Source organism: Lissotriton vulgaris, chromosome 8 (assembly GCF_964263255.1).
Source record: "Lissotriton vulgaris chromosome 8, aLisVul1.2, whole genome shotgun sequence".
Lineage (NCBI taxonomy): Eukaryota > Metazoa > Chordata > Amphibia > Caudata > Salamandridae > Lissotriton > Lissotriton vulgaris.
Window position 1 is genome coordinate 1,278,343,495 of NC_141696.1, and position 26,796 is coordinate 1,278,370,290.

A 26,796-nucleotide genomic window follows, 5' to 3' on the forward strand; every position below is an offset into this window, starting at 1 on the left:
GCAAAGTGGTAGTTTCTCCTCACAGCTTCTCCAGCTCTTCTTCTTGGCAGTCTTCTTAGTCCAAACAAGTTCTAAAGTTCAGGGGTCTGGGCCCCACTATTTATATCCCAAAATCCTTTGATCTCTTACGCAGAGTGTCTGTGCCCAGCCAGAACCAGTTCTGCCTTTACTGGTGTGAGTTCCTGGCCGGAGGTGGAGACTGCATTTTCAGAGGTAGACCAGGCCCTTTGAGGTGCAAGGAAATCTCCTTCCCCAATTGCAGCACAGGCCTATTCAGCCCTTTACTGACCCACCTAGACGATCTGGAGCCACTCCTGCTCCCCAGCCTTCTGTCATCCAAAACCCAGACAGGCAATCCACATTCCAGCAGAGGCACACAGGATTACTGAGCAAGAAAATACCTACTTTCTAAAAGTGGTAAATCACCTTGAGTAAAAGATGCATTTTTAGATTCTGAGTTCAGGCATACTAAATTTGATTTTCTCACCTAATTCCCCGGGCCAGTTATGTTTTATAAGATGTTCTAAACAAACTTAATATTCTGTCCTATGGGGAACAGGTAGCCTTGCAATAGCGAAAAACAAAATGGGCCGGAATTCGCTACCAGGACAGGCCACACACACCAGGGCATGTCCTACCTTTCACACACACTGCACCAGGCCCACAGGGATACCTTGGCCTACCTTAGGGGTGGCGGACATGTAAGAAAAGGGAAGGTTAGGGACTGGCATGTGGGCACACTGGCCAAGTCAACATGGCAGTTAGAAACTGCGCGCAGACTCTGCAATTGCAGGTCTGAGTTACCTTTTCCTGGCTACTCACATGGGTGGCACAATCAGTGCTGCAGACCCTTTAGTGGACTAATGGGGATTGTTTTGTTGATTGTTCGTTGCCAGAAGTCCTCTATGCCGGTTCTCAAAGGCAGCAATTTACTGCATGAATAAAATATATGTATATTATCTGCAGGTCCTGTTTGGAATCTAGGACAGTTATCATTTTCTCTCTCCCCCCCCCCCCCCAATCATATAGCTTTGCAGATGTGCAATATAAATTAAAACTGTTTTATAATGTTGGGCCTTCAAGTTGGTTGACAGAAAGATCTTCATTCCCATTGCAATTGACATATCTAGGTCAGCATCACCATCCCCCACCTTTTCTGCACATTTTGCTTCAGTTTTTTCCAAGTCATCCGGGACATTTTCATTAACCCCTTCCATGCTGGGCCGATTCTGCTGCTGTGCTGGACTTTTAAAGAGTCAATGGGTTTATGACGGCCTCCAGCCGTCATAAGCACACGAGCACCGTGATGCATGACGGATGGGGGCCGTCATCAGCATGGAAGGGTTAAAGATCTTGTAAATGCCACTAGTCCTACTATCCCCTCGGCCAATTATTTCCAAAATTGGAGTTTTGATCAAATTGAGGGACCCAGTAGGCAGATGTAAGGCATTCCTTATTCTGTATATACTTAAATTGTGTTCTTTTATCTATCCCATAGCCTTGTCCTAAGTATACAAATGAGGCTATCTCTGCGTTGTTATACAGACCTGCTATCCTTTCAATTCCAGCTTGTTCGCAATTTCTGCCCATTGCGTCATAAAGTGCAGCCGGAAAGAGCAATGAATGCCACAAAGGTGTATACCTACTGTATCTTGAGATTTTCAGCAATCTGCCAACCTTTGTTCAGATCTTCCAGGCTGCCTTTATGCACTTGAAACGTGTTTTCTTATAATAGCAGGGTTCCAGATGTCTGAGGAAAACCCCATGTGCCTCTTTTCCAATATCTAGTTGATAGAGGGTAGATCTTAATCGATAAGAGTCAAGCTATCATCTGTAAGCAAGATACCCATCTGTTGTAATGCAGTAGTCCAGTAATAAAACAGCAAGTTTGGGACGGCCCAGCCCCCTCTTTACTGTGGGAGTATCAGAGTTTCCAGTGCATGCCAGGTTTTCTGATAGTTCCCATATAAAATTTGGAAATATAGCATTCATGTTTTATGCTTACATCTGCTACCTCCAGGGGGATTGAACAAAATAGATACAACAGTTTAGGAAAGACTATCATTTTTAATACATTGGATCTCTCTATAATTGTTTATTGTAGCTTATTTAAACGTCATAGTTCCATACTTAAATTATAGAGTACCAGATGTAAATTAATGGGCCAAATCGTATCCATGGTAGAGCTTATCCTGACCCCCAGATAGGTGGCTGAATCAGCTTTTCGAGGGTCGTGAAAATTACATTGATTGAGCAGACTATTTGAGTCTTTCCTTTGTTGAGGAGGTACCCGGATTTGCTCCCAAATTCCTCTACCATACTTTCAACCTCTTTAATTGTCTTTTCGGGTTCTGTTATAATAATAGCGATGTCATCATATAAGCCAAGATCTTGGTGTCATACCCGTTGCTCATTACTGGATTTATAGCTTAGTTCTGTAAGATCTGGTTAATAAATGGGTCTATATACCTAGCAAAGAGAATTGGGGAGCAGGGACATCCCTGCCTAGTCCCTCTAGCCATCTCTATTTTCCCTGATGCTTTACCTATCATTTGTAGTAGAGCATAGAGTTTATAGTACATTGCTCAGATCGCGTCATAAGTCTGGGGCCAAACCCTCTCTCCATCCGAACCCCACAGAGATAGTGCCATGAAAACTGATCAACTACTTTTTCAGCATCTAGGAAGATCACAGCCATCACACCCCTTATGTTTCGGCTATAGCCAATAGTGAGCTACCTCGCCTTATATGGTCTTTGGTACCCCTACACGGTACGAAGCCATGCTGCCACGGTGAGACCAGTGTAGCTATAATCCTCTCTAGCCAATTGGCTAAAACGTTTTAATATATTTTTTCATCGGAATTCATCAAAGATATAGGACGATATGAGGCGGGCAATTCCAATGGCTTCCCCTTTTTAACAAATATACCTATTCCCTGTCATGAGGAAGGTGGAATACCATTATACTGTACATGTAAAAATAGATAATTTATTATCAGAGCTATTTCATATTGGAGTAATATAGCTCTAGGGGAATTTTATCTGGGTCGACCACCTTCCCAGAAGGTAAGGAGCCAAGAGCATCCATAATCTCTTCTAATGCAAACTCTTCCTCCATCTCCTGATACACTACTTCATCAATGCTTTTTGGTTCTACCATCTCACATTCTCAGCTGTTATATTTTTGTAAAATTGCTGACAAACTTTCTAGATTTTAACCACTTTCTCTCAAACTGGCTATTAATCTCAGCCTTTATTATAGCTAATTTCAATTTATGCTCCCTCCCCCCTACCTGATCAAGTTTAAGTGCTGTCTCTAAGTGTGTCAGCCTTTCGATCAATTTTATGAAAGACCTGCAGAAAATCAGTTTCCTGTTCTATAATTTCCCATCTGCGTAAACGCTTTTTTGAATAAATCTAGCTGCTGTCGAATATTTCAATACAAATATTTCTCTTTGTTGGCACCTTGGTAGTTTTGGTCAACAATTCTGTTCTAGGTATTTGACTATTAGGTCACTATTTAGACCTAATGATAGAAAAGCGAGACAATGTGTTAACAACGCGAGTATATCATAAACCAACTGACAGGAATAATGCGTTGCATTATCAGAGTTTTCACACATTTTCTTTAAAGAAACACCTACCGTACTCACAGTTTTTGAGAGTGCGGAGGATATGCTCTAAAGAGGACCAGAGTTTAAAGGAAATGGTGACTTTAGCACAGCAATATGAAGATAAAGGGTACCCTACAGAGATAAGTGAAGCTAAAGAAAAGGCTCGTCAAATACCTAGAACAGAATTGTTGACCAAAAAACTACCAAGGTGCCAACAAAGAGAGAAATATTTGTATTGAAATATTCGACAGCAGCTAGGTTTATTCAAAAAAGCGTTTTACACAGATGGGAAATTATAGAACAGGAAACTGATTTTCTGTAGGTCTTTCAGGCCAAACCAATGTTTGCATACACTAGGTCTAACAATTTTAAAGAAATCTTTAAAGGGGGCCAAGACAAGCGTAGAGACATCAACTAAAAAGGAATGAGGAAGTGTTATAACTGTAGCCACTGTGGTAATGTCATTGTAGGAGACTGTTTTATGCATCCGCACACAGGTAAATCCATTAAACTTAGACACACGGCGGATTGCAATTCAGAAATGGTGGTGTATGCAATTAAATGCCCGTGTGGGTTTGTTTATGTAGGCAGAACTACAAGAAAAGTAAAGATTTGTTTGACTGAACACAAGAGTCTCATTCGAACAGTTAACCACAAGTCTAACTTAGCCATGCATTGGCAAGAAAAGAAACACACAATACCACAATTGCGTTTTACTGTGGTAGAACAGATTGATGTAAATGTATATGTTGATGCCAACCGTTTTCTGTCTCAGAGGGAGACATTTGGATAAAATTTTTGAATACATTAGAGCCTTGTGGTCTGAATGACAAAATCGAGATTATTTGTTTTCTGTAAACTAAATCGAAATGACTTGCCTTTTGTAAATAGATTTTTGGAGATTGTATTTGTATAAACAACAATGAGTGGTATATCAGTCATGTATATGGTGATACAGGGATTTAAGAATGAGAATATTTTCATGCTAGGGTGTAAATCTGGACATGTGAACCTAATAGTAAATATGCATCCATATTCAGTTACATTACTTTTTTTATTTTTCACTTTTTTGATTAGTCATTTTGTCACATACTTATAGTATTGGCAGGCGTACGTTAGTTAAAAGACGGTAACGATAGATTTGAGGGTTTTGTTTGCTAGTATATTTCATTGATTTTGTAACAAGAACCTAGTGAGGGACCTTTCTACATATTGTGCGAAGAATTCACGAACCGTAACAGACTGTCTTAAGATGGCGGCCATAAATTCCAACTTGGAACGGTAGTCCTTCTTCTGTTCTTACAGTCTAAGCTTGCGTCACACGCTATGAAACGCGAGTAGACGCGTAAGCTCGGTTCAGCTGGTTTGGAGAGCAAGTGTCGGTACAACACGGAAGGTAGAAGCGAGTGAGCCGATAAGAGGGTTGAAGCAAGGTAGGGAACGGTTTTTGATAACATAGAATACGGTTATGTTGAGTAGCGAAATGGAGGTTACATATGGTGTTTATTGTGGCAGTTTACAAACACAGAATAAGTGCGACATTGACACCAGCTTTCAGCTTTGAGCAACGCTTTAAAAGTGGAAGGTATATGCAGGGAGCAACAGATGGTAGATTATGTACTGCCATGAGTCTGATGTATTCATTTTTTGTAGATTTCATAACGTGTACACAACAGGTCAGTGAGGCATGTTGGTTGCTGATTAGTTGATATTTCACAAGGGTGATGGCAGGCAAAGATTAACTCACATTTTTTCCACGCCTTTTTTTTGGGATGGCTCTATAATAAGGGTAGCTTATAAAGCGCTTGGTTACGCGGAAGCGTGTCCCCTTTCTACAACTGAAGGACTCTGGACAGTGTTAAGGAGTGAGACCAATTATCTGGAAAACAGGTATGCTTTTAGGTTCTTCCGGAAGCTGGATTCGGATGGGTCTAGGCGGAGGTAAAGAGGCAGGGAGTTCCAGCTTTTCGCCGCCAGATTGCGAAAGGAGCGTCCGCCCATACGGTCCCTTTTAACCCTAGGAACCTTAAGTAAGCCCCCATGTGAGGAGCGCAGATCGCGTGATGGTATATACCTGGTCACTAGGTTCTGAAGTGGAATTGGCGTTTTCCTAGCAAGGATGCGGTGACGGGTACAGAGGGCTTTGAATTCCACTCTGCTTTTTACTGGCAGCCAATGAAGGGTTTTAAGAGCGGCCTTGGTGTCTGATCGTTTAGGGATTTTTAGGATGAGACGAGCTGCCGCATTCTGTAATACCTGGAGGCGATTCATAGCCTTACAGGTGATTCCCAGGTACAGTAGGTTGCCGTAGTCTAGGCGTGATGTCACAAGGGCATGTACCAGTGTTCTCCGTGCGGACATAGGAAGGAGGTCAAGGACCTTCCGTATAGTTTTTAAAACACTAAAACAGACACCCGCCACTCGGTCTATTTGGGGTCCAAAAGAGAGGTCAACATCGAGCCATACGCCAAGGTTTTTGACTCCCTGGCGGGGTATGGGAGCCTCACCCAGGCATGGAGGCCACCACGCCGATGACCAAGCAGATGGATTCCCCCACACAACGAGCACCTCGGTCTTGTTGCCATTTAATTTAAGGCAGTTGGTGGACATCCAGGCTGCAAGTTCTTGCATGCAATCCCTGAAACTGTCCATCGCAAGACCGGGTGCCCGCGAGAGGGAGATAACCAGCTGCGTGTCATCGGCGTATGACACAATGTTCAATCCATGACTCAAGGCAATCGAAGCCACTGGAGAGACATAGAGATTAAACAAGGTTGGGCTCAGGGACGAACCCTGGGGAACGCCCTGTCCCAAACCTATGTCTCTAGAGTAGTGGTCGCCCTGGCGGACTTGGAAGCTTCTCCCAGTCAGGAAGGATTGTAACCATTGGAGTGCAGCTTCGGATATTCCTCCATTATTCAGACACTGCAGCAAGTTGACGTGCGCTACAGTGTCGAATGCTGCACTCAGGTCCAATAGGATGAGGGCCATAGTATGACCCTCATCCGCCCCCTGACGTAGGGTCTCCACCGCTGTTAGGAGTGCAGACTCCGTTGAATGGCGGGGACGGAAGCCGAATTGAGTGTCGTGTAATAAGGCGGCCTTTTCCACGAAGTCCATCAGCTGCATATTGACCGTTTTTTCAGCTACTTTGGCCAGATAGGGAAGGAGTGAGATTGGACGGAGGTTATCTAGTTTCTCAAAACTGATGGTGGGTTTCTTCCTTAGGGGAAGAACTACCACCTTTTTCCAATCTCTAGGTACTGTCATGGTGCTGAAAGATACATCTAGTAGATGTCTGATGTAGGGTTCCAGTACCACCAGACTATCTGTCAGGCGTTTGGGTGTGGTCGGGTCTCGTGGAGAGCCCGACTTCACCGATCTACAGATTTTTAGAAGATCTTCCGGGGGCGGGGTAACAAAGTTACAGGTTCACTATTGGATTCACAAGTTTGGTATAAGCTCATAAACTACCCAATGATACATATACATGGAGTTGGCACTGGTTTGTCTTGAGATGAATATAAGGTAGATTTATAAATAAACTGAGTATTATTTATTGTGTATTCTAGTGTAGTATTCCCTTGAAGAAGGTACAATTACCGAAATACATTGGGAATTACGTTGTACACACATGCAATTCATAATGTAATTAATTAAGAAAAGAATTACATGCAAAAGAAATGAAGAATAAAGAAGAAATTATGAAGAATCATTAAAATATTGTTTTCGGATATATATTGTTTGTAATTGAGTAACTTGTTTATACCACAGTGATACACAGTTGCATACGTTTGATAATGTTATAATTTGTTTTGATCACATGTTTGAAAATGATTAGAATTTAGCACCTTCGGGGCTAGTGTACAGTGCGTCCCTTAGCAAACAGGTTCTGTTTGAGATAGTGGAATAGAGTGATTGTGTCAGATTTGTAGGCAGCCAGGAGGATTCTAGGTGATGGGGGAGTTTTGCTGCAGAGAGTTTTGTGGGCATAAGAGGTACAATTGTTTGTAAGTTTGACGTTGTTCAGGGTCCTCGAGTTATAAACAATAGTTGTCTCCTCAGGGGTGCTTAAACTCAGTGAGTTGTACACTGTAGAATAATGTTTTCTTTTTTTGCATATTCAGATTTTAGTAATCTGCTACACAATTGCGCTTCTTCCCTCTTTGTAACATGCTGGTGATTGCTCTTAAATCTGCCACTCTACTTTACTATTAATACTCTGTCAGCTATTGCCATCCTGTTCAGAAACATTGTGAGTTCATTGAATGAATATGTCGGGAATCCAGATTTACTTGACGGATTTAATTTAAAATATTTACATGCCAGGCCATGTTCGTGTTAATGAATACTGCAGTCATTAAAGCAAGGGAACATTTCTTGGTCACTTGTTTTAATGTGTGCACTGTTCACCTTAACATGCACTTTAAACCACGTTTAAGGTATTATTATAAAGCCCATTCCAAACATGTTTTAGCAGGGCGTTATACCTTATTTGGCTTGTATTGTTAGCACAGTATGAATAAGCAAAGGTCATCTAGTAAAAGGGAACTATAAAATGCAAATAAAGGAAGGCAGTAGGCTAGAAAGCCTTTCTACCTTTACTATATCATTAAAAAAAGGCTTATAGTTTTCAGCAGTTCTCCCTCATCATCAATATTTTCCTCTAAAATGTGGATGTTGACTGTTCTACATGACAGTTGAGCAATTCGTTAGGATAAAGACATTTGTGACTGTACATTTTTCTAACCTATAAAAACTGAAGATTGGTTGAGAAGGCTTTTAATCGGTCCACTGGCCCTTAATGCTGCAGGTCCTGCCAGGTTGAACTGTTTGCTCTTAATGAGTCCCGTATTGAGCCCCATTGCCCCAAGAACAAATAAACAGAAAACATCCCCTTTCTTTCTTAACTAACATGGCACTCTCCTCTCTCTTTTTTTTTTTTTTGCCCTAGTAATGGCACATGTTGCATAATGGATTAGGCATAACAGGGGCGGTTCTAGGCTCATGGCGGCCCTGGGCAGGGAGCCTAGGTAAGGGGCCCCGGAAGAGGGGGTCCGGGCGGGGCGGAGCACGGAGGCCAGTGAAGGGGGATAGGGGGGGGGGGGTCAGGGTGTTTGGAAGTGGAACAGAACCGGAGGCCACCAAATCCCTGCCAGGGGCCGCCAGGCAAATATGTATCCATCCTCAGAGGATTATTATATTAAGGATATATATTGGCGTGGTGGCCACTGGGGTTTGATGGCCCTGTGCAGGTGCACAGCTTGCACATGCCTAAGGCCGCCCCTGGGCAAAATGCGCAAATTTGAGGTTTCAGATGATGAGGCTAAAGCAAGAACTGAATATCCCTGCATGCTGACGACCAGCCTGAGAGCACCCTAGCAAAACTAATACAGACTCCTCAGGTGTACAGCGATTCGTTTGGCCTCTGTGTGAACTGGGAACAATCTACAAATGTTCCCGTTACTGGCGACAAAAGAAGGGCCCTACCCAGTAATAATCTCAGATGGTCAAGCAACCATTTCATGTACCAGAGTGTTCCCATCTCGAATTTTGAGCAGAGATGCTGTGACTTAAACATATCCCCACTCTTTTAGTGTTTTAGATGCGATTTGGTATCCTTAAGTGGGCTTCCACAATGAAACAAACATTTTCAATGCAATAGGTCTCGCATTTACTCGAGTTTGAGCTATTGGCTTTGTAAATGACAATGCCTTTTATTTGTTTATGTTTTTAAAACATAAATAAAAAATGTATATGTAAGAATATGGGGAACATATCAGGGTAATATGAATACACCTCTCAATAGATAGGCATATGCTAATATGCTATTTATAACCATTTGAGTGTGGGGAGGAGCCTAGACTCCCTCAAGGCAAGATCTTGAATGGGTTAGGATGGCCGTCGCTTTCTTCAATAATGGTAATTAATAGTATATTGCACTCTACATAAGCCCTAAGAAGGTGGATTGAGGCTGGCAGATATTCACTGTACTATGAGGTGACTCAGATTAACTGATCAATAATTGGGTGTTTGTGGGCAAAGACATCCCTAGTGCCAGGCTCTAATTAAACCTCCTGGACAACCGCGTATTGCTAAAACTTTGTAGGGATCCACAATGGATCCTGACACTAAAATTCTAATAAACTGTTGACCGCAAGGAGTTTAAGCCAGGTCTTCAGAGGAGGTTTTAAAAAGGAGTCAGAGGATGACATCTGTATTACAAGGGATGGACTTGAATGCCATAAATAGCAAAGTATTCAATGGTAGATACTTTTGACAGTGGGCAGTATGTTTGGTGCTGGTGATTTAAAGCGTATATGTGTGCACATCTATACTTTGTGAACAAAAAAGCTGTGAATCCAACATGTTCTCAAGCCAGTAAAGCAAAACAAATAATCTTGTAAGGGTGATTAGTGAATAGCTTTGGCCTGCCTTAAAAACATTTAGGGCACACTTCATAAATAAAAGGCAATGAACTGACAGTTAAATGTTATCAAATTAATATATACATAGAAAATTATACTCCCAAAGACTGGGTTGCATGCTTTACTTGAAGTTGCTTCTGCAGTCACACAAAATGACTATTTGTGCACCTTTGCCAATGGGAATAAGCATGAGACCATGTAATGATTTTCAAAATTCCATGGCCTTGATGGAAAGCCCATCCAACCAATGGCAAACCGTGAAAAACACATAACAGCTATTAGCCGAAGTGTGCTGACCAAAACCCGACTCTCTCTCTATGCTACCGCTTTCCTGTACTTTTAAAATTATTTAATTACTGGTAAAATTAGGTCTCCTAAACAGTTAAAGCTGTATAACAAGACCTGAAAAGGAAGCCGATGATTTAAAAGCTGCAGTATTACATTCGATTTTTATTGAATGTATAAATGAAAACTTACAGCATTTTGACCACTTAAAAGGCATTCAGCAAGGAATGGCACACATTGCGAAATGACTTATCAAACATAATGGCTAGTATTACCAGGGTTTCCAACTCTATTTACCCTGCCTCAGATAATTTCACTTCGAACTGGCAGTCCACAGTTTAGCAGCAGTCAAATTGTCTATATATTGTCTCTTCTACCTGTCAAGGCAACGTTTCTTCGCTTTTCTGTGAACATCACACTTCGCTGTATCCCTTTCTGATGCGCAGAATTCTCAGTGTCTTTGGGCAAAGCAGTTCTTGATTATCCTTAGTAATGCACCTTGCAACTGGAACCAAACATTTACGAATATTGTATCCTTCTTGTGAATGCCATGAGCTAACTTCTCCATCCACAGAAAGAGACATATCCTCTGAAACCGTGCATCTACTTTGGAATCCACTTATTCACCAACATCCTAATAATCTTGTTTTGCAGCCAAAAGCAGATGTGCAATTCGTTTATCTTTTTTGTGTATAGTGGGTAGATCTTCTCTCATGTACTCCCTGCAAGAATCACTTGGGGACACCACATTTAGAAGTAATAAAAAAAATATCAAAAGATTGCCCGCTGTCTCCATCTCCAGCATTTAACCCCATGGTGCGCTGGTATTAGTTAAGAAACTGGAGGTTTTCTTTAACGCCTTTGTCCAAGATGTATACTCCATCATTTCAAAGTTTGTTCATAAGTCCAATTACGGTAAATTCAAGTACAGCAACACAGCTAAAACGTGTTTTGAAGAGAATCCTCTTTATTAAGGTATATACCATGAGGGGATTTGTTAAATGTTTGCAATTACAGTAAAACACTTAAATTCTATTAATGCCAATTTTTGGACTATGTTCCAATTTATCATTTGTAGAAATAAGGCCTGTCCTTATTTCTGACAAGATCATTTTGGTTTAAGATGATTATCACCCTGCGCATATTGGGTATCAGGAGAAGGAGTTATCCTCAGGGATCGTTTTAGTGCCAAACTTCCTGGGATAAGTAAACATTTGAAGAGAGAATTATGGGAGCTAACAGTACATTCATGGGTTCATGTGCAAAACTGAAGCTGTTTTTCTTTGTTCATCTGGGCATGTAGTTTTGTGCCTTGAGCTGCTGAAAAACACAAATTGAAAAAAGTAATTTGGCCCTCGTGAGAACAGCTGGCGGCATCTTATAATTCAATATACGCTTTGGGGCCCATTTGGTTTATAGTGTGCCGGTATCTGGCAAAGTAAGTTGTGGCTACCTTCAGTCAACGTATTTGTCAAAAAATATTAGTAAAGAACAAATTTCTTCAAGCTTTGCTGCAGAAAAGGCAGGGAACCCTACTGCACCCCTGGGGTACTTTGGTATTACAGAAGGGGGCACGGACACTTGTGCGTCCCCTTCAGTAATACCGATAGCGCTGGCTCACTTAAAGCACCATTCGGGGGGTGTTCCCTCATTTGCATTGGGGTGTGCCCTGTGCAAATGAGGGAATTCCTTTGCCTGTGCTCCTGCGCCATATTACAGAAGCAGGTGCAGAGGCAAAGAAGCTCTCTGGCACACTCCTAGCGCCACCTACTAGGTGGCCCAATGTGAGTGCCTAAGAGCAGTCCTCTGGAGGGGAGAAAGCGGGTCCTGTGGACCCCCAACGACATCCCACTTGCAGGCGGGTGCAGTCACTGACTGCACGCGCCTGCAAGGGGATCTTTAATCTCCTTTTAAAGTGCAGGCGCCGCTGCCGCCATTGGTTGTAGGCATAATGCTGTGTTATCACCTTGGATCGAATTAATAAAAGATTGTTTCCATAAAAGGGCAGGCGGGTTGCCGCCAGACACTGTGAAAACAGGGAACGACTGCCAGCAGTCGCTCAGTGTTTTCACATGAAAGCGCTGCACTGGTGGCAGCGTGAGTTCGCAGCTGCGCATACATATTAATAGGGCGCATTGTCATTGTTTGCACCGGGCGCACCTTTTAAAGTGTACCCGCCGCAAACAATGGCCATGCTTAATACGGCCCCAGGCTGTTGTCTAATCTCGTAGGTTTGGTTTTTTTAAATACTCTTGGCCAGGATCCTTTTGCTTGCATATACACCTGCCTTCTGTAATTTCAATATATTCTGTACTATCTCCTTGATTGGGATTTGTGTTATATGTGCTTACCCAAAAATTTAAAAAATGACACCTGGTTTATTTCTTTTATGCAGATGTGTAGAAGGAAAACAAACTGGCTTCTAGGCGGCACTCTGCATAGAAATAACAAACTGTATAATCATACATATACAAAGTTGTGAATGACAATAATAATGTAAACTAAATACCTAAAATTAAATGCACATATTTTTCTAATGGCTATTCTTTTTTTTTTTTAACATTTATTGTGCGAATAGAGGCATACAAATACGGGCCTACAACCAATCAGGCCGGCCACGACACATTATGAACGCACAAGAGTCAACATTGAAGTTCCCCGGCAGTAACCCAGTGGTATACAGGCAAGCAATCAAACATTAAGAGTCCGAGTGTAACCACTAGAAGCAGGATTAAATGAGGTTAATTTTATAATATAAGAGGAAGTATAGCAGAATCAGTTGCAACTTTCGACATCTAAATTCCCATGGCGGAGTATATGTAAAGCATCAATACAAAGGGGCTGTGATAATTGGAAATAATAGCAGCAATTGACAGAAATCAGCTTATGGTCGCCCCATTTCAGATCAGTTCCCACCACTGCCCGCCACACACCCGTCACCGCCTGAATGTGAGCTGGCACGGATCAGAAGAATCAGAGCAGCAACGTAATAGCTATCCAATATACTAACCCAAGTAAAGAGAAAAAGAGGGGAGGGGTAGAGAAGAGAATGTCAGAAAAAGGGAAAGCAAGAACGCGGCGCCATTGCACTCGCCCCACGGCGAATAAAGCACGCAGAACTGGAGGACCCGCTATCGGGCCAAGTCCTGTAAGACATGCTGTATGTGCAATCAATATCGCGGAAGCGGGAAAGCCACTGCTTCACTATCCGCTAACACTCCATGGAAGATGCGCGCAGACACCGCGCCCCGATAAAGGGACACAAAAGAGCCATAGAACTAAAGGAAAACCAACAACAGAAAGACCCATCCCTCCCACACCACCCTGCACCCCTGCAGAAGGCTACGGCCTACCCCCCCAGCAGCGTGCCTGTCACCCTAAATAGAACCCGAAATATAGAAGAATCAGAAAGTAAGAAAAAGAACACAACCGACCAAAAGAAGAAGAAAAGGGAAAGGGGAAAGGGATCCAGTGGGAGAGGATATCTGCAATCGACCATTCAGCTCCTACCCCCCACCAGAACACAACTGAAAACCACATCAAAGCGAGAAAGACACAACCTCAATTATCAGGAACAGGAAAAGGAATGGGCCATATTGTCACAGCTGCGGGTAGTCCTCATCCACGTACATTAACCAGTAGTCCGCCGAAGCAATACTGTCTCACCCCTGTCCTTATCATAGCTTTCGTGCGCAATAAGGTGGTAGGTAACAAACAGTTCGACATGGAGTACACACAGGATCGATACAGGGCAGGCCAAGGGTGCAGTCTAGAGGACCCCAGTCTCGGACAGCAAAGCAAGTAGTGGCTGCGGCAGACCAGACTGTCAAGTAGCAACATCAGGAGCAGCAAACAGACCGGGTGCGGCCCCGCCATCCAAAACAGCGAGGTAACCCCTGCAAGGCAGCCGCGGGACCTCACTAAAGCAGTTCGAACCAAGCATCTGCCGGGCTCCCCAGCCAGACTGGCGTGAACGGTTCCCAACGTGGGGCCCTCGCTCATGTTCGCCACAATTGAAACTTCCTGGAGATTCGGGGCCGCTGACATACAATCACGTAGGTGCACGGCGGCATCATACTCCGCAGCAGCCGAGGGGGGCAAAGCAGCACACACCATCAGTTGAGCCGCATTCATGGGGGACGGGCCAACAGGCACGGCGGCAGAACCACTATCTCGCGTACCAGCGTCGAAGGCCATGGCCGCACGCAGAGAACATAGGGCGGCCAAGACATCGCCGATTGTGGGCTCACACCCACAAGCCTCCGCCATTGTGTGGTTCGACAAACTAGGTTCGCCGCCCCAAGCAGGTCCGGGACCCGGGGCGCCGGCGGCCATCTTGTCAGTGCAGCAGGGACTCTCCGCTCCTTAACTTCTGGACCGGGCGTTCAAATAAAGCCCACCGGAGTCTCCTCAAACCCCAGCAATGGCAATCTTGGTGCAGAAAGATGGGCCACCAAAAAACAGGGGTTGCTGGCTCTGCCGTCTCACGGGCACTGCCCGCCGAATCCGAGCGAAGGGCTTCAAGATGGCCGGACAAGGCAACAAAAGGGGGGGGACAAGCCTCCTGTACGGTCTACCCCCGTCCGAGGCGGGCCGTGCCCCGCCACAGAGCCCTCGGGCCACCAGACCAGGCCCGGTCAGTCGCCACCGGAACAACCGCACAACGGCCTCTTCAGCCGACCCCTCTCCACCACCGGGGCCGGCGTAACCACACCACTCCAGCCGACCGTCGCAGGCGAGTCCCCGTCCTGCACGCCGCGGAGGCTCCGGAACAAACAAGGGCACAACTCCAGATCCGCGGCACCCAGGAGCCCCCGGGACGGCCAGTAAGTGTCAGCAATGTTTCACCTTCCCATATTTAGTCGATTGTGTCTCCTCGGGGCCGGATGAGGTACAGGATATGCGCTTCAGGCAGAAAGGTTCCTAATGGCTATTCTTGATCAAGGCAATATTTGATCAATATTTTCTTTTAACCAATGAGACTTTATATAGTATGAAGCAAATTTGGCAGGTGCATCCAAGGCATGGTGTCTGTTACCACTTGACTCTTAATTTGAAGATTTGTACGTTGCCATTTGGAAGCAACAGATTGGCAAAAAACAATTAACAGACCCCTCCCCCCCCCCCCCTACCTCCCCCACCCTGTGCTTTTGCTTTCCCGGCGTTTCACACACCCATACAAAAACAAACACACACACAGAAGAGCCCAGCCCCGGTGACCGGGTGGAACGGCAGAGGCGGTGACCGGGTGGATCGGGGAGAGTCTGCTGAGTCCGGCTCTGCAGGAGCAGGTGCAGCGCATCCAGTGCCGAGAGCCACCCGGGCCGTGTGTGCGTCACTTCCTGCAGTGCTCTTGGCCCGGCTCTACCGGTACAGTGGCTGCTGGACCTGAGACTTGAGCGCTGGGGCTGCTGCGAGTGCGGTGAGTAGGACTCTCCGGGGGTCTGCATCCTCCAGAGGTGGGGCTGGTCCGTCCCCTGGTCTCCGGCTCCGTGCGCGTGCATTGCACAGAGCAGTGCATGCTGGGAGTTGTAGTCTTGGTTTTAAGATACCTTGGAAAGTTAGTGTGCATGGGCCTTCAGGTAACCGAACAAGTTGGTCCAAGCTGTTTCGACAGTCTGGCCTGTCTTGGGTGGTTGGACTCACTCTTTACCGTAGAACTGAGCTTCCTGAAAGAATGTACAGTTCTAAATGCCCTGGTTTGTTGGACAGCCTCTTTAAAGGCTTGCATAGTTGGAGCCAGCTGGAAATTAATTGGTTGGTAGAACAAAGTGATATATTAAAAAAAACAAGGTGTAATGCCATCCCCAGACTCAACTAGCTGGGCAAGTCTCCAGCCATGCTGACGCCCCGTGGCTAGGCCCCACCACCAACCTGCCCAAACACATCCTCAGTTGCAGCCTAGTAAATACAACAGGGGCCACAGTACTGTGTACTAGTGTACACTCGCCCTGCAGCTAAAGCATTCCATCAGGGATGCAGTGTGTTATGGAAGTATTCTGATGATAGGGGTATTGTTTGCGGCAACAGAGCCGCTGTTAAGGTCTGCATTTCGGCCATGTCCCTGAGGCGATCAGGAAAACACTGTTCATAAACCCTTTTGTTAGTATCCAGTTCTCAGATATGAGAGATCAGGCTCATAGGATGGCTTACGGGCCAGGGACCTATCGCCCAGTGATCACCAGTTTCGACACTACAGGGGCTGGAACACAGGGTAGACAAGACTGGCCAAAGAAAAAGACAAAGTGGAAACAAAAAGCAAAAATCCTTGCCCTACCCCCAGATTCCATGACTGAAATTGATGGATCCTGTCTTACAGTTGAGATAGTGGTGTCATTTCGGTAAGATTACTTAATCTATGTAAACTATATAATGTGAACAATCTGATGTCCCTAGTCTAAAGCAATACAAAAGATTGTAAATTGCAGATTATGGGTCGGAGGCTGGGTGACACACGCCCATATATGTTTTATCGCCTGGAATGTTTGTTTCGTTAACATTTTCCACTGTAAGATGGGAATCTGCAATGACAGTTGGAGAATGCAGTGTGGTTGGGTAGGATAACTGTTGTATTATGGAGTTAATGTTACACTGTATAATGCAATGACATTTCTTACAAGTGTAGCCGGTAAACACCAGCCCATTGTATCATTAATACAACCACATGATTTGAAACGCCCCTCAAGCTACCATTGTGGAATGTTAGGTGGTTTAATGACCCAAAGAAGTCCCACCTGGTAGTGGCTTACTTACAAAGACATGGAATTGAGATGGACTTCTAGCATGAGTCCTTTTTAGACCGCAGGTAAACCCCAACTTTCACCTCTGGTTGGGGACAGTATGGGTATTTTCCCTCCTTTAGAACATACCCGAGAGAAGCAGCAGTATGTCATGATGGTTAGTTTTCTTAAAGCTTTAAAAAAGTTTTATTTAGACCCAAACAGCAGACAGGAATTCATCATGGGAGTGTCACAAGACACTGTCATGCCCATTAATGTGTATGATCCCACCAATGAATCAGAAATATTTGATGGCATTATAGCAGTGTCTAAAAAGATAATGCTTTGAATATTATATTGTATTGTATGGCGTATTTATATAGCGCTAAACTGTCACCCTTAGGGAATCCTGCCGCTTGACTTGGTCTGCCATACTCAACTTTGTACTGCCTTATAGCTTTACACCGACCTGGGGAAGAGGTGAGTTTTTAAACCTTTTTTGCAGCAAGGGAGGTCTTCTTTACTTCTCAAGGACAGGGGTAGACCATTCCATAACTTGGCTGCAGTGAACCTAAAGGAGCGTCCGCCCATCCGCGTCCTTAGGATTTTGGGAATTACCACCATGCATATATATACTTGAGGGAGAAGACTAATGGGACACGGGTCCCCTCATTAGACACAAAGGTAACACTTGTCCTCCCTGCTTTGTGAGCCTTATGTAACATGGATATATTCAATATCATGGACGTGTGGAGAGTCCACAAAGTTAACAAGCATTGGCAAAGCTGATAGATCTCAGCAAAGCCTGAGCTATTGGCTAGCCCTAGTCAATGTGACTGTCTTTTAACCGTGTTGTCTAGCAGCACAGCTGCTGTTCAGCCTGGTTGAACGTCACTGAAAGCCCAGATTCACAGGATCTTGAGCCAACAGAGTATCTTTGCCCCCCATGTTGAGTGTATAGCTTGCCCCTCCCAACACAAACAAGCATTTGCAATGCAATAGGTCTCCCATTTGCAAGAGTTTGAGCTATTGGCATTGGAAATGACAATGCCTTTTATTTATGTGTTGGTTTTGAAAACCGAAATATAGGCATTGTCATTTACAATGCCAATGGCTCAAACTTTCGCAAATGCGAGACCTATTGCATTGCAAATGCTTGTTACGATACTTACAGCCTTGAAGGACTTAAACTAGTAGGTCTCTTTCTGATTTTACCTGCAAGTGTGATGGATTGTTGCAAGAGATTATGCTGCATTTCTTCCTTTTATGCCCACAGTTTGTGGCTCAAAAATGGCAAGGCCTTAAGCTAACATGTATTAAATGTAATACCAGGAAGTGTGGTGAAGCATTCATCTTTCTATGTGGTATTTGCTGAGAGGACACTTTTATTTTCAGTTTCTGTTGACTGCATGAGGTACTACGTGCAAAAGAAAATCTAATGCTAGGAGATGGCAAATTGTCAGAGGTTGTTTTCCTGAATTGTCGTTCTGCTTAATGGTGTAAGTTTGTATGGCTAAGCATGTTAATTGAGACCTCAAAAAATGATTGAGGGAATTTTTTTGCCTGTTATTTTCAATATGATGGCATTGTATCATGTACCATAAGGTTGTTTTTCAACTTTTTAACTTCTGACGAATTTAATATTTTATTGTGTTAACTTATTTTGATTGCCTTCCAGCTGCACTACAAAACTGTTATTTTCGTTAAAAGGCACCTTCATACATTTATGTACCTTATAGACTTTCCAATGGAAAAAGAGGTATTTGTGTACCATAATCTGTGTCCTTCAAACTTGCCAGGCCCCAACCAGGATTTTTTTCAAAGGTACATAGAATCCTACACTTTGGCGCAGTGCAACTTGTTCCAGGTATAGAGACTGGCAAGGAGGTGTCTTCTCAGCACTTCATTATAATAGAAATAAATGTTGTTTTTTGACCGGTACAAGACTTGTATGATTTTTTTCGGTGTCTGCCTCTAGAAATGTTTGAAATTTTCATTGTGGTTCAAGTAACAATAGAAAATGGTGGCTTTTTAGTGTTAATTTGCTCAAACTTGAGCAGGTCGATACCTGTGGTTCATCGCGGGGATGGTGCAGGATCATTGTAAGAAATTGGATTGTTGGTTGACCGGGATGTGAATCCTGGTTTAGCAACCACCACAATCAAAGGCAGGGTGAACCACAAAGTTACTAAATTGATCTGTTCTTAACCATGGGTAACTTGGCACAAAAAGCAGTCAGGCTTAACTTGGAGGCAATGTGGAAGGTATTTATGCAGCACTCAAACAGTAATAAAGTGAAAAAAACAACACCAAGAAAAATCACACACACATTTTGAAAAAGAGTACATTTTAATAAATTTGACGTCAAAACAACTAAAATCCAATCAGTAGAAACGGAGTTAGGAATTTTAAACGTTTTTAGTAAAAGCTGGCACCTAAAAGATCAAAGTGCCAACCGTGTACATCTAGTCGCACAAGACTGGAAAGTAAAAAATATGACTGACCGCAATAAAGTATAGATCAGTACAAGACATGGATTGGACCCAGTCGGCACTTACCTTCGGAGATGGAAGAAATTCTGGTGAAAACGTTCTGAGAAGTTAAAGTTCAGTAGGACAAGGCTGCAGACTATATCCGAGGAGGGAGCGTCGTCATCGGGGGACTCTGGAAGAAATGGCGGTGAAGATTTCTACATTCTGTTTTAGTCACCTTTATGGAAGTCAAAAAATCTCCAGCAGGATGCGGCAGGAGACTGGCCAACAAGAGTTCCAGGTGACCGGATACCCCTTTAGCGAAGGACTGCTTAACAGGATTTGCTATGAAAGTGGTGGGAGCTGCTTCAAAGTTGGGCAAAATTATGATGCACCTTGGGTGGATAGGCAAGCAGGTTGGTCTCTGTCTTCTCTCGATTTTTAGACCAAGTGTTAGCGAAAAATTTTCTTTTTCTCAAGTTTCAAATTTTGGCTATCTGGGCACCTTTACACCACAACAAAGGGTCCAGGACCGAAGGGACTCCACTCAGGGGTTCAGGACTCACTTGGGTTGAATCGAGGTGTGGGTTCAAGATGGTGGAAGCCTATTATGTCCCTGGGACTCTGCAAACTAGCCCTTTGGGTCATTCCGGAAGTCCTGGGTTTAGGTGAAGAAGCAGGGCTCAAACAGCAGGGTTGGCCTCAGTGGGTTCTCTAAGAATCCTTCTGCCGGTCAAGAAAGTGAGATGTAGCGATTGGGGTCCTATTTTTACACCTGGTGCCTTCCTTGAAGTCATTAGAAGTTTCTAGAGGTTTTCCTTTGAAGTGCTTGAAATTTCCTGACTCCCTGCCCTGGTTCCAAGCTGACTGCATGAGTGATACAGTGGTGAGAAGAACTTTGTGTGAAGGCAGAGAACAGCCTATTCAGTTGCAAGTGGGGCTGTGTCCAGCTCCGCCCCCCTCATCCTGCCAGCAGATGGCCCATTCAGGCACATCTAATTCTCTATTGTCTGACTGTCTGGAAGGAGTTCACAAAGTCTGATTGCCAGTTATAACTGGTCTTGTGACCTAACACTGGTGGCAGGCACCAAAAGGCAAAGGCAGGAAATTACTATCTTTCTAAAAGTGGCATTTTTCAATATTGTAATTTAAAATCCAACATTGCCATTAAAGAGGATACCAAATATGAAATGCTCATCTTCCGTGTTACAATATTCCACACTATGGTATAGTCTTTCAGCTGATCAATATATGGTATATTTTTTCTCCGTTCCAAAAGTTGCGTCTCGATATCTCAACCACTTGAATTCTGATCCTTGAGCAAACGTAAATTTGTGCAAAGATCGGATTTCTGAAATGCGTGTTTAACAGTCCACCTCTGTTATTTTCCCCAAAACGTGTCTAAGAGGTCAAACCTACTGAAATATTATTTGGAGGTCTCCTGGTGCAATGTGTTAAAACCTGGGTAAACGTGGTCCTTGGGGTAGCAAATGATTTTGCATGTAGTTCCTTGTTTTCCATTTGAAGGCTCATTACATGAAGTGTACCACACACAGTAAAAACCCCATACTGGCGTAACTGTTTTAACCAGGTATGATAAATCAATCCCCCTAGACAGGCCTGTTAATAATAAGGACCATTGTCGTAGTTTGGTACTGCTGTACCTAAAAGAGTCTGATCTTCCTGCTTAGTATTTCTCAAAAGTGTGTAAACCAGAAAGAAGTGAAGTGGTTGGTCAACATGGAAATCTGTAGTCTGCGGACTCTTTCTCGTTTCTCTTTGGGAAGCACTCAGCTGTTGCAGGGAGGGGTTCAAATAGGCCCTAAGTGGAGGGTGAGCAAGATAGGTGGTAATTATGATTAGAGGCAACTCGCATCTTGGCAAAAGTTCCACTGGACTACTTGCTTGCTGAACCATCAGCATTCGGAATGTTCTGAATGGTGCCAGTGCCCTAGTGCCATTTGGGGCTGTTCTTGTTTATTGGGGCTGGGGCTGCTTTTTACTTTGTAATTGGTCTTTTTCCTTGTAGTGGTGAGGTCCTGCCATAAATGAGGAGCAGATGGTTGCCCTACTCTGAAGTCCTGGCGTCTGGACCTGTACTTAGTCCAGTTGACCTTAGATGTTAAGCCAACCATGCCCATATCACCTCAGTGCTTTGTTACCCTCTGTGCTGTAAGAGACCTAACCTCATATAGTAAATGCATATCATTCATAAAGGTCAAGGCTCTTGATTTCTTTCCTTCATCTCTAGGGATGCACGCATAGCTATGTCTAAATGAATTGTTAATCGGAGCTATCTCTTGGGCAATGTTTAACAGAATTGGCCTTGGGTACCAAATTCAATTTATAGGTACTTACATTTTAAAACAAGTGCTACTCGGCCCTGGCAGAGGGAATTCAGTGAGGTGTTTGAGTGACACTCAAGGGGTGCAGGTAAACACTCCGGAGCAACACAACAACACTGGGCGTTTTGCCAGATCCACGATTAAGCACTTTGAATGAACAGTTCCTCAAAATTTACATCTCATTGACGTGCACTGCAAATAAACAAAAACACAACCATCACCTGAGCCGCTATCCCCGTTATTGTGACTCCTGTGACTCCTCAGACACTGATGCTCACCCCAAAACATTTCCCATAGACACCAATCCTATGTAGGTAGCTATATTCTACACTTGCCACCATGCTAAGATGCTAGATCAGTGCCAGAAATGTGTTATGCAAGTATCCATAACAAAACAGTTGACGTCAGAGTTAATCTCCTTCAATATCTGAGACCAGTACTGTAAATTTGAGTACCTTTTGCTATTCACCTCAGACCGGTATAAATGGATAATATGTAAGTAAACTCTCTAAGAAGATGGTATACTGTTATGTTTTGTTATTTTTCAATGATGCGCTCCAGGCATGAACATTTGCTACCTGTGTTCATCAGACATGTTGTGCTGTCACGAAAACGAGTATGGTTCCTTGTGCAGGTCCCAGCTTGTTGGAAAGAACGTTTTTTAAATACTTCTCTTTTAATGTAGCTGTTCTAAAGATCACATTTGTGCTTTGCTTTTGTTTTCCTAAATTAAGTAAGCTGGTATTTGTTCTGTAGTCTTTTATGTTTCCTCTTGGGAGATCCCAATGTTTCAACCATAAATGTACATTGCTTTATGACTAGCTACATACCATCTGATGAACAGTATTTGTAGTTTAACATTCATTGACAAACTCATGATGGATTGTGATGGTTTGTTACAGCATTCGGGTGCTGAATTCTTGGTACAGAGATGTAATCCCAAATTGGCAAGTCTTTCTATAGAATGATTTACTCGTAAATAAATTGTTTAATTGATATAAAAACACCTGTCTGTTCCACTCCTACACATTTTTCTGTGGGTACGTACGATTGTTTTCAGATTCTCTCTCTAAAATAATACTTATTTGATTTGGTTGCAGTGGTCTACCTCGTGATTTTTCACCTTTCGTTTGTCATGTTTGTGTGGTCGTACTGGAAGACTATATTTGCGCCTACAGCTGCCCCATCCAAAGAGGTAATTTTAACTTTGAAACATTTTGCAGAACTCGATTTTCATAGTTCCGTTTTAAAGGAAATTATAGTTGTCCATGTGATTGTCATTATTTAAAATACATTCTCAACGCACCACTTTACTAATGTATTGAAACCTCAATGAGGCGTCAAACCCCAAGTCGAATGTGGCTATAGGTTGAAGCAGAAAAATTGATGCCAATAATTCAAAATGCTACATTATGTGGAATATTTTTTGTTGATGGAATTTAACGCCACATACCATGATACCAACCCAGTTATGGTCACAGAACGAAACCGAATTCAACAGGCCAAACCAATGTGCCCAAAGAATACCTTGAAGTGCAATGAAGAACATTCAGTTAGAAAGTAGTGCTTACAAGTTTCTAACACAGAACTGAAATTCTAATGGAGTACCTTTTTTAATCCCCTCTACAGAAAAGTTAGATTGGAGTATTATAACTTAAACTGTTGTGGCAATTTTTACACTTCCTTTACGAAAACTGTTCACGTTGCAAATGAGTCTCTTTCATTTTCCACCCTGAGGGTGACCAAGATTTCTGAGGTATTGTTGAGTTCCGTAGAAAGTTCAGTAATTTGGAAGTGAAACCTTTTAAGCAAGTAATGTATGTCTCTGTTAATGAATCTGTTTAAGAGACTCTATAATTCAGGAATAGCCAAAGAAATGGTGGAGGTAGGAACAACGTTGCCCCTCTCGTACTGCATCAAGCACATTGCAAAAAAACTTTCAGTTTCCACAGCCAATATTTATAATTGCCATTAAGGATCTCTAATGAATCAGGGATGCAGCTTATTGAAGAGTAGCATAGTTTAGTTCTCCTGAAGCACGCCATGATCTGTAACTTTTATCTACTGGTAATACCAGCCTGTACTGTAGCATATGTGGCACTCAGAGATGCGAACACTGCATTGAAGGTCTGAAGATAATTCAGTGCTTCTAAAACTTAGGGGATCAGTGGCCTTCAGTCTCTTTTCTTAAGGTATGAAATGCTGTGGCTGTATTTCTCCAAGATGGGAACCTTGCATCTCTTTCTTTCTGTATGTGTGTGTTGACTGTACCACACAAATACGTGCAAATGGGGCAGAATCAAGAAATCGGGGATAGGACTTCAAGAAAGAACATACCACCAGTCACCAACAATTCTTTATTAGAAGAAAAAATCTCAACACATACATGTGTGAAACACTACCTCACTAGAACTCAAATGCACTGAATAAGAACACTAATAAAAGGGGTAAAAGGGGAAAGTGAAGCAAGAAAGCATATGTTAAAATGCAAGCGCCGCATACTGACAAACCCCATCTCAACCCATTTTTTGACTGGTCATCCTGCTCCATTATCACCCTTCTGCAGCATCTACCGCTAAGGTCCCGAAGTCAACATTGTGCTTTCTGAGCCATTAGTCTATTGTCCTAAATAAAATTGAGCAGCTGCCATCTTCAAGGAGATATACAGTCTGTGTTAGCCAATTACCTGAGGTCTTGCATTGGACTAGTTCACAACTTCCATGTCTAAGCCAATAAGCTCCTTTCTCTGTTACTGTAGCTCTCTGCACTTGGCTTGATGTCTTAGTCAAGTCTGTGAAAAGGATATATCTCCCTCCCCCTCCTCTTAAATATGGCTGCCATTAAAGATCCTATATCTCACCTTTGGCACATCCTATCATTATAATCACTATCCCTTTGAATCCTGGAGTCCTCCCTTACTGAATCTCTTCCAGCAGAAACTATCAGAACAAATCTGCCATCATGGGGCTGCATAATGCTGAGCGGGCATTATTTTCTAGGTGCCTCACCTTGATCTTACTTGCACAGTGTAGTATACCGCACACCGATTAGATTATGCTGCTTATTGTGATTAGCACTTTAGCTTATGTGTTCCCATTTTTCTCCCTTTTCTCCTGCACGATGGTTAACACATGGCCAAGAATAGCTTTGTGTTCCCCCTTGGTTTCTGCAAATATCAATACAACATCCTAAAACATGATTACTTCTTTTATGTCCCTGATCACCTGCTAAGTTATTCTCTGGAATGTGATTGCCACTGAGGCTAACCCGAACGGCATCCTGCGATATTGGAATGTTCCAATGGGAAGTAATGTCTGGACTATGGTTCTAGCACCACCTGGTGGTAGGCTGATGCTAGGTCTTACTTATTGAACCACTTCGCACCAGTCACTACAGCAAGCAGATCAGATATTATAGGAAGATATGTGAATCTATCAAAATAACCTTATTAAGACTACGCAAATCCACACAAACTCTCAATTCCGCATTCCTTTTTCGAGCTACCATGAATGGTGACAGCCATAGTGGACTATTCAATAGGTTCGATGATTCCGTTGTCGCACAACTGTTTCTCAAGATCCTCCCTAATGGAGAATGGCACACTGCATAGTTTGTGTTTAACCGGTATGGGTCCTTCTTTAATGTAGATTTTGTGTTGGAACCCTTTAGTGGTTCCTAGTTGATCTGAAAACATCGAAATAAATTTCCCCCACACTTCTAGTAGGTTTTCTCCAACTATAGAGTATTGGTCTTTTGTGCCAGGCCTCAAGACCATTTTAAAGACCTTGGTGAAACCACCCTAAAATACAGACCTTTGACCTCCATATATATTTTCCCAAAAGTCCTCCTTTTCCAAAAAAAACAAAACATCTTCAGAAAATCCTGAAAGATCGATATGTCTGTCTTCATATGATACTGGAGCATGATCGGGGGTTCTAAAATTCAACCCGGCCGAAGCTCATTGAATAATTCTTGTGACCATAGTTATGCTAGCTCCTGAATCCACTAACCGTTTTACTTATCTGTCACCCATCTGCATTTCCGCATATGGGTCCACACAGGTAGACAGTTGCTTGTACCTACTGCGTCTTAACCCCATCGCCGCGGGGCTAATTACCCCGCGGCACGGGGGCCACGCTCGGTGCTCATGACGAGCTCGGCTCGTCATGCAGCACGGTGATGCTGTGCTGATGAAGAGCTAAGCTCTTCATGACCACGCCCGTTCAAATGGAACGCCCAGCACAGCGGGGGAATTATCCCAGCGTAGGCGTTCCGTAACTGTTATGACGAGCTCAGCTAGTCATCACCACAGCGCCACCGTGCTGCATGACGAGCTGAGCTAGTCATGGGCACCCAAGAGGTTAACTAACCAATAAAACCATATCCTGGATTTCTTCCTGAAGTTTCTCTAAGTGACCATCATAACCTTCTCCCCCCCCCCCCCCCCACCCCCCCACAGGTTTGCTACTACACTGTTACCCCTACTTATCTGTTTCACTGGCTCTGACATACTTCGGCAAGAAATGTAATTTGCAGAAATTGCAATAAGATGGGTCACAAGAAATGTAATTTGAAGAAATTGCAATAAGATGGGTCATTTCGCTAGACTGTTTCTTACTCCTGAAATCTGATACATTTCCACATCTAAAACACATATTAATTTGCTTAAAGAAATTCTTTACTGGTTTTGTAACATCTTTGGAAAAAACAGAATCCTTTACATTGGCTTTCCCTTACTGCCATTTAACGTTTACCACCCCCTTTTTTCTCCCAGTTTTTCACAGGGATCTGACATTTGTATACTTTTAGCTTTGATCAGTGTTTTGTCTTGAGTTGGATTAGCTGAAAACATTAGTTTTTGCTGCATTGCTTTCTTTGTACACTGAATTATAAATTGGTCACAGGCCAGCCGGTCCAAAAAATTTGCGAAATT

General features: G+C 43.3%; 1 protein-coding gene across 1 annotated transcript in view; it reads left to right on the forward strand.

Moving 5' to 3' along the window:
* ZDHHC20 (zDHHC palmitoyltransferase 20) overlaps positions 1-26,796 on the forward strand; it is a 261,337-nt gene that overhangs the window by 89,448 nt on the left and 145,093 nt on the right. Inside the window, exon 3 of the mRNA XM_086935201.1 lies at positions 22,964-23,058. Within this exon, the coding sequence (XP_086791327.1) occupies positions 22,964-23,058 (95 nt within the window). The remainder of the gene's footprint in view (positions 1-22,963; positions 23,059-26,796) is intronic.